The sequence below is a fragment of the Centroberyx affinis genome, unplaced genomic scaffold (genome assembly GCF_046629955.1).
Source record: "Centroberyx affinis isolate AG114_WGS23_722 - 3 ecotype Tasmania unplaced genomic scaffold, CSIRO-AGI_Caff_v1 ptg000481l_1, whole genome shotgun sequence".
Lineage (NCBI taxonomy): Eukaryota > Metazoa > Chordata > Actinopteri > Beryciformes > Berycidae > Centroberyx > Centroberyx affinis.
In genome coordinates, this window is record NW_027279138.1 from 80,020 (window position 1) to 89,455 (window position 9,436).

The following is a 9,436-nucleotide window of genomic DNA, read 5'->3' on the forward strand; positions in this document are numbered from 1 at the left end:
CAAAGGATCCTTCCAAAGGTCTGATACTTAAAATAGTGTCTATTTGATGTTTTTGTTGAGCTGATTTGTAAAACTCACCCCTCTTTCCTCCGCTATAAAGTATTGATTCATTCCCGTTCTTCATCATCTATCTTCCTTCGAGATCGATATCTAGCATTCTCACGGCAAAGTCCTAGAAAGGTTGCAGTCCAAAGGAGGTCGGATGACTAAAAACGGAGGTGTTTTGCCAATAAGATGTTTCTATCTCCGGTTTAGGCTAATGTTACTTGAGCTGGGTCCCACCCTCTTCATGGGCATCCTGGCTTAAAGGGAAAGTTAGTGTAGAGAGTCCATGTGCAGTGCTAGGCTATAGATGTTCTTACAGTATTTATGAAGCTGCTTCACAGCCAGAGAGGCAATTAAGCATCTTCGGCAGTCTATGAAGCTTATTAGGTAGACTATGATGCTTCTAATAGAGGTGAACTATTCCTGAATATGCTGTGAGGTTCTGGAGGCTGGACCGGACAGTTTATACTAACATGACTGAGCCATCTCTGAACACTGATCTTATACAATCACAGAGGGACAACTGTTTTTCAAAAGACAGCAATATTTCTATTTATAGTGAACATAGTTATTTTCATTCAAGTCCTTCTACCTGCATCAGCTGAAGCCTGTAGTACACTGCACAGTGGTCTAGTTAACATTTTCAAAGCGTTTTGTTTGCATTTTCTTTCCTAGCAATCTACGAGAGTAAGCTTAGATTGCACATTAATAATAAAACTTTCCTACAGTTTCAGCAGTTAATATATTAATTACCTCTTAGCATTTTACTGTAGCAAGTTGAGTGAAAATATTAAATTAGTAACATAATTACAGTAAACAAAAAAATGACCAAAGCTAAGCTTGACTGTAAAGAAGGATAAATTGTCAGCCATTATAATTTGACTAAGCATGGTAATTTCACTGACAGGCTTTGTTCGTTGTTGTTTTTTGGAGAGATTTGTTGGTGATGGTAATTAGGTCCTCATAGATGCTTGTATCAACATTAGAGTGATGGGATCTGTGAATTACCCCCTATTTGATCCCGAATTCCCTCTTTTCACTCCAACTTAGACACAACCTGTCTGTATGGTTTTCATAAAGTGCCTTAAGAGTTGTGCAGACTTAGTAATCCAACTCAGAATGTGTACATATTTATATACTTAATATTTACAAAAAAAAAAAACGAGGATTTTAAAAATGTGAGATAACCTAAGCGTGCTTGCATTTTTTTCTTCAAAGAATAAACGTTTGCATGTTTTCTATTTTTAGACAAGTTACATTTGTGCTAAGGGTGAGTAAATGAAGACCTTGTGAGAAAGCTGTCCGAAGCTCATCACTCGTAACACGTTAACACCTTTCCTTGTCCTAAGAGAGATTTGTTAGTGTACTGTTAAATCAAACCTATTGCAAATCTAATGCAGCCGCAGAAGTCGTTTTGTTTTCTAGGAATGACGTCATTTTGTTTGCTTGCTTTTTCTTGTTTTCCATCCCTTCAGCAGAAACTTCTCAGGAGAAAGCTTGTCTTGTTTCTGTAAATTGCAATTGAGTTGGGTCCTTGTCATTCGGTTTTCCTCTTTCTATCTTCATCCTCGTCTTCGCTCCTTTTTGGCTCGTCCTCCTCCAAATCCTTTTCCCTCCTCTTCCTACACGACGTCCGACTCTACCACGCACTGCTCGGTGTACTCCTTCACCAGCTCCACGCCCAAGGTTTGGCGGCAGAACTCGGTCATGGGTTTCCAAAGCGGCGGGTCCAGGAACATCTGGCACATCACGTGACCCTTCAGGGTGGCGGTGTGGCGTCGCAGGTGGCACAGGAACTGCTGGCGAGCCAGGGCCAGGTCCTTACCGAACATGTCGATGTTCAGGTAATACCTGGTTCAGGAAGCAGTGGGTTGGTTGATTGAGTGAGTGAGAAGTTGAATTTCATTGGAGAATTATAGTTCAACATGTTTGAAGGCCAATGGCAGAACAGTACACCTTTTGTTCGCATGTGTAAAAAGTCTTACCGGCTTTGTGGTATAAATTATAAATGTAAATCACTTCTAGTCTTGAATCATGGATGGAGACATGGATTAACCTTAGGCCAACAGACTGACGCAATTTTTCAATGGCTGTCTTCATTGAAAAAAACATCTAATTAACATAATAATATTATGATTCTAAATTAAAGAGCACCTTCACCATAGTACCTGCAGTAGCATAGGGCTGGGCGATATGGCTGAAATCAATATCACGATAATCATAAGGATTTTTCTCGATATCAATATATATCACGATATGGTTCATGTATGCAAAATCACGTTAAATAATCAAATTAATGTTCATCTCATTGAACCGAATGGTGATGTTAGGTGTGATGTCAAACAAAACAGAAATATTCAAATAATATTCCTACCATACCTAATTTTCTAAGAGTTTTTAAGTAAAATTTGCTTGTCATCATCAATTTAGACAGCAGAAATGTGTGTCACGATATTAAAATATCTTCATATCATCACGATATGATTCCACTGAAAGATGATAAACCATAATATTGAATTATCACCCAGCCCTACAGTAGCATTCGCTATACTTTCTATTTTTATATTAGATCTTTGAGCAAACCTTTGAGCAAACCTTTATATTGTACTTGGCGTTTTGAATAGATAAAGAGAAGACGATTACCAGTCATCTCCGATGGGCACCCTGAAAGGGAAGGTGCAGAGGCTGGCTACGGTGGGCCTGGAGACATCATCCACCATCCAGTCAATCTCCTTCTTCATCAGGATGGCCATGTTACTGGGCAGTGGCTTGAACGGCTGCCAGTCTTGAACAATGGTGGCGTTGGGCAGGACCCCCTGCATGAGGTCACTGGTCAGATACAACCGGTGGATGGCCGTGGGGTCGAGACGCACCGGAGGCGGGATGGAGGAAGAGGAGGAGGTGGAGGAAGAGGAGTGGAGGTCTCCATCTGGACCGAGCTCAGAAAGACGGAGCTTGAGGTCTTCAGCTCTAAAGCGTACCAGCAGAATGCCCTGTGGAGAGAAAGATGCTGCATGATGCAGATGGTGCATGGAAAGTGAAGGTATGCTTTGGCTTATCAGGTACAGTTTTAGATTGGTTTTGTTCCTATCTTTCTAATAGGAAATTCTGTGTGGCCATTGGTAACGTTAAATCCTCCTCCTCCCATTTTTCCTATGGAGTGCCTCAAGGCTCAGTCCTTGGCCCTTTATTATTCTCCATTTATATGTTACTGCTAGGTCAAATCTTTCATAAGTACAACATCAGTTTCCATTTTTATGCGGACTCCAACAACACAACACAACTGGTCAAAATACAATCCTGTCTTACAGATGTTAAAAACTGGCTCTCTCAAAACTTTCTTCAGCTAACCTCAGATAAATCAGAAGCCATTATCATAGGTCGTGACCCCTCCAGCAAGCATTTCTCCTCTCACTTAGGTTCTCTATCCTGTTGCATCAAACCAGAAATCTGGGTGTTATCTTTGATAACAAACTTAACTTTGACCAGCAGGTGAAGTCAGTCGTTAAATTGTGCTTTCTGCAACTTCGTAATATCTCGAAAATTAGATCTTTTTTATCCGCTAAGAATCTAGAAACTGTTATCCACGCTTTCATTTCATCCCGCTTAGACTATTGTAACTCGCTGTATTCCTGTCTCTCTCAATACAACCTCTCCAAACTCCAACTAGTTCAAATGCTGCAGCAAGACTACTCACAAACAAGAGTCCACATAACGCCTATTTTAGCATCTCTACACTGGTTACCTGTACGTTTTAGAATTGATTTTAAAATTTGAATGATTACTTTTAAAGCACGTTTGGGGTTGGCCCCGGATTATATCTCTGACTTACTAACCCCTTACGAGCCTAAATGCAGCCTGAGATCCTCCGGCAGAGGTCTGTTAGTAATCCCTAGGTCAAGGCTAAAAACCAGAGGAGACCGAGCCTTTGGATTCATGGCCCCACGACTCTGGGACGTCCTGCCGGAGGAGATCAGGCAGGCTAGCTCTGTTTCTTCTTTCAAATCTCTCTTAAAAACGCACTTTTTCAGAATTGCTTTCTCTTGAATCAGTTACTCCGTTTTATTTTATTTGTTTTATTGTGTTTTTGTAATCCATACTTTATGATTACTGTATCAATTCTACTTTTATTTTTTATCTGGTAATTTCTCTTGTTTTTATGTCTTTGTAAAGCACTTTGTAACTTGTTTTTGAAAAGTGCTATATAAATAAAGCTTACTTACTTACTTACTTACTTTGGCAAAGGTCTACAACATCAAAAACATTGATCAAAAGCACTGATCAAAAGCATTAACCAAAGGCATCAACCAAAAGCATTGACCAACAGCACTGACCAAAATAAGAACAAAAGCATTCTAAGTCTGTTGAATTGTTTGGATCATTATGAAATAACAGGGATTTCAACAAGGGATTTTATTGTGGTTTTCCAAGAGTACCTGCTTGGTAATGAGGCGATACTTCTGGAAGTCCTTGGGTCCAAGCTGGTCATCACGGGTCAGGCGGCTAACTTTGACCTCTGGGTATTTGGACTTGACCAGCTGCGAGCAAAAGCGCAGCAGGACGCCCGCCACACCCTTGCCCCGCTCCTGGGGGGCAACGCGAAGGCCCTCCACCAGCATGGTCTCCCCATCGTCGATCACACACACCGACTCCAGCGCAATCTGGGTAGTGACAGGGAGAGAAGGCAATATTACATGATTGTGAAACAACCCGTTAACATTGGCCCTTTAGAACTGGACATCATTCCTACAGCTATGGCTAAAATTCCTACCACAATATCATTTGAAGCATGGATGATATATGGCATATATACATGCCTTGGATCCAGTGTTCTGATAATTTATTTAAAGTCCTCTCTCTCAACTATTTGAAAGTGATCTATGTCATTACATAGCCCTGAATATGACCTGTATACCTTCACTGTATATGGGTCACGGATACCTCAACGGGTTTACTTCAAACTTTAGCAGTAGCTGGGCAAGGTTTGTCACACGATTAGCCACTGCAGCAATCTTTTAATATGATTTATGATATTGACAGACTAAGAGACTGAATTTGGCTCCTGAGGAACACATCTTGTAACCTGACGCGCCAGATGGTTTGTTATACAGAACCATCTGGGAAGGCGTCCTTGGAAACTGTTTGGAAAAGGGCAGGCACTTTCAAAAAATACTTGTCAGGTGACAAGTATTGATAGACAAGTATCTGTCTATCACCGTCTATCACGGGCTAACTTCAACCAATCAGATCAACAAACTATATGACTGTTCCCAGGGTCCTATGTTCCCAAGGTCTAAGTTCCAAGGGTCCAAGTTAAAATATTTCATAAATACTATCCAGTTTTTATTTATTGGAACAAGGCTTCAAAACAGCTATATAAACACAACAAAACCAATGGTTATCATTTTATTTGATTTTGAAGGTCCCTAACCCTAACCCCAACCCTAAACTGGGGAACATAGGACTCTGGGAACATAGGACCCTTTGTCATGTTCTCATTATGTGCCATATAAATCTGGGGACTCCAATATTTTCATACCATCCACAGAACTCACCACTTTCCCCTGTTTGTGGGCCAGTATGACTGTACGATTGGTCTCCTGCAGCCAAGCGGTGTATCTGGTGGGCAGGTAGTCAAGGCCTCCGTAGATGTCCTGGCTCATTGCCATGATGTCATCGAAGTCCTCCTCGGTGGCTACGGTGAACTGGAGGCCGGACTGGGATAGGGCCTCTGGGGCCTGGGGGAGGGTCAGGCTGTTCTCGATCTTCATTCTGAAAGAGCTGATGGGATAGAGGGTGAAGAAGAGAAGAGAGAAGAAGGGTTGTCAGTGGTTTAGCTTAGAAATGGCTCAGTAAGCGGTGGTTCTCAACCTTTTTCATGTCAAGGACCCCTAATGTAGTCCACATTAGGGCCACGGACCCCCATTTGATGAGATTTTGCCTCTCATCCCCAAATCTGAGAATACGTCTTGTAAATTAAATAATGCTGAAGTTTATCAATTCATTAATTTTCTGGGGACCCCCTGGAAGCCCCTCAAGGACCCCTGGTGGTCCCCGGACCCCATGTTGAGAACCACTGGTCTAAGGAGTATACCATGTAACCGTAATGTCCTGGATTCAAATCCAGACTAGGACCTTTATAGCAGTGATTATCAACCTTTTTCATATCAAGGACCCCTAATTTAGTCCACATTAGGGCCACAGACCCCCATTTGATGAGATTTTGTCTCTCGGACCCAAATCTGAGAATATTTTTATTGTTTGATTTGATTTTGCCCAGACATTTATGACTATCTGAATTGTAGGTAGAGAGATAACAGTGAAACTATGATCAATACAATCTCTAATTGTGTTAACTTCTTGTAAATGAAATAATGCTGAAGTTTAACAATTCATCAATTTGCTTGGGACCCCCTGGAACCCCCTCAAGGACCACTGGTGGTCCCCGGACCCCACGTTGAGAACCACTGCTTTATAGCATGTCATCCCCCTCTCTCTCTCCCGTCCTTTCCTGCCTCTCTTCACTATCTACTATCTAATAAAGGTAAAACATCCAAAATGTAATCTTAACGAAATGGTGAGTCATTATCTTAATTGTGAGACAAAGGGCTGCTCTGAGAATAAGGTAGAGAAGAGAGCAAAGAAGGAAGGAAGCTGTTTAGTTTATTGAGACTATGGATCGGTCTCCATTCATATGTCCATATGTCAGGTAATATCTCAGACACCACTGTTCAGATTTTACTGAAACTTAGGGTAACGATGCAACTGATTTTTGACAAAACTTGGAGGGATGACATATTTTATCAAAAATCCAGCTATCCTTACAAATTGCGTTATTCGTGAGGGACAACATGTTTCACTCGTTGCTAATTGGTCCAGAGGAGGCCTGCATCATTGCCAGGGAATGACATGTTCACTGTTGCCTTGTTAAAGGAATGGTTCACCCAAAAATCATCTCCTCCCCCTCATGCCAGTTGAAACACAGGTGAAGTTTATCCATATAACACACAGGGCGGCTGCAGCACAACTCCATAGCAGCCTTCTCCAAAACAACTGAAGTCAGTGGGGACCAGTTCTTCAGAGTTCCAGAAAGACCTACAGTATATTTACACCATCATTTAGTGCAAATCTGAACTACAGCTGACTGATTTGCAACAAATAATGGTGTATAGGTCTTTCTATTCACAGTGCGATTGTTTGGCTGTTTTTGTTTTGGAACTCTAAAGCAGTGGTTCTCAAACTTTTTCACGTCAAGGACCCCTAAACTGACACAAATTAGACCACGGACCCCCGTTTGATAAGATTTTGTCCCAGGGTCCCCCATCTGATAAGATTTTTGCTTTAGATGTTTTATTACAGAAAGTGTATGAAATCCATGACCAAAATAGTCATACATTCTGTCATTGTGTTACTTATGGGTGGAATTATAGTGAAAATAAATTATTCCCCTTTTTGCTGGGGACCCCCTGGAACCCCCTCAAGGACCCCTGGGGGTCCCCGGACCCCACTTTGAGAACCACTGCTCTAAAGAACAGGTCCCCATTGACTTCAGTTGTTTTGGAGAAGGCTGCTACCAAGTTGATGCTGGCAGCCTCCCTGTGTGTTATATGGACTAACAAATTTCACCTGTGTTTCATTTGGCATGAGGGTGAGGAGATGATGACAGAATTTTCATTTTTGGGTGAACTATTCCTTTAAGGCTGGTCTTTATCTTCATCTTATTTAAAACTAAGGGGGGTGAAATCGGCTTTCATGTGTTTGGAGAAAGTTTTTTCTGATGGAGAAGCACACACGCAATGCCAGAGTAATGTTCAAATTAGTTAAAAAAAAAAAAGTTATAGCCAGCACAATATCATACACGGCCAATGTTTTGACAAAAGTGTTCCTCTCTGTTGTGCTGGATCCATTGGATGCATTTATTGCTACTGATGGTTAGGGAATGCATCGCAACCTTTTACATTTTGTTAGACTGCAAGGACTCATAAGGGGAAGGTGAAAAGATGATAAAGACAGGAAGACAGGAAGGAAGGAAGGAAGGAAGAAAGGAAGGAAGGAGAAGAAGATAGTTCAGATGTAGTGGGAATAAATTGGAGATAGGCAGGGCAGTGATAAGAGAAAAAATGAGTAATGGGGTGAAGAGAAAGGATTTATGAAAGGGAAAGAAAGAAAGGAAGAAAGGAAGAAAGAACAAAAAAGAAATGACAATGGATGAGAGAGAGGCAAAGAGAGAGAGACAGAGAGAGACAGGGAGAGAGAAAGAGATGACAAAATAGATAAACAACTACAGAGACAGAAAGAGGGAGACTGGCACCCATCTTTATCCCCATGTCTCTTCCCATAAACCCTGTAAACCCATACCCTCACCCCCCTAATCCCTTCAGTAATACTCCCTGTCACCCACTCTGCATTACAAACACTGGTATTTGTCCACAGCTTGGCTAAAGAATTCACAGTGAGATAATTGTATGCAGGCAAGATGTAAAGGAGAGCTATGAACAGAATGTTTTCATTCATTAAAGCCCACCATGTTACCCACAATGACGTTAACCCATTGTGTTGAGTCATCAAGATAAGATACGATACAATATGACAGGATGAGATATAACAAGTGTACTGGCGCTTTCTAGGTGGGGTGGGGTAAAAAAAAAGATAAAATACAGTAAGATGATAAGATATGATACAATAAGATACGGTATGATGAGACACGACAAGATATAATGGGATAAGATATGATGCAATGCTATGTAATGGGATAAGATATGCAATAAGTTGTGCTATGAAAAGATATGATACTATAAGACATGATACTATAATATACAATATGGTAAGATACAATAAGATACAATAATTTAAATAAAATGGTAACACTTTACAATAAGGGTCACTAAGTTAAGGGTTAGTTAATGCTTAATAAGGGTTAGTTAATGCATAATAAGCATTAACTAACCCTTAACAGTTAACTAATGTGTAATTTACTAATGGTGTTCATGTTAACTAAGGTATTAATTTATACATTATTTAATAGTTTATTAAGATGACTATCAGACACATTAGTTAACTGGTAATTAAGGGTTAGTTAATGCTTAATAAGCACTAACTTAGTGACCCTTATTGTAAAGTGTTACCAATGATACAGTAACATACAGTAAAATATAAGATATGATACGATATAGGATACGATATGATGACAAGATGAAGTGAGACAAGATAAAATAATAATGGAATAAATAGATTACAGTCTACGCTCCCTCCCGCTCACTACGCTCTGCCATGGAGCGGCGCCTGGTGCTGCCACCTCAGCAAGGCCCTAAGTCTCTAGCCAGACTCTTCTCTTCTGTGGTTCCCCGGTGGTGGAACGAGTTGCCAAACTCCATTCGATCTGCAGAATCCC

General features: G+C 40.8%; 1 protein-coding gene across 1 annotated transcript; it reads right to left on the minus strand.

Annotated features, from left to right (window-relative positions):
* Positions 1-1,667: 1,667 nt before the first annotated feature.
* nat16 (N-acetyltransferase 16) lies at positions 1,668-5,816 on the minus strand. Its single transcript, XM_071517254.1, has 4 exons — positions 5,601-5,816; positions 4,482-4,706; positions 2,689-3,038; positions 1,668-1,896 (listed from the first exon to the last, which is right to left on the minus strand). Exons 1-4 carry the CDS (start codon positions 5,814-5,816, stop codon positions 1,668-1,670), a joined length of 1,020 nt encoding a protein of 339 aa, XP_071373355.1.
* Positions 5,817-9,436: the final 3,620 nt, after the last annotated feature.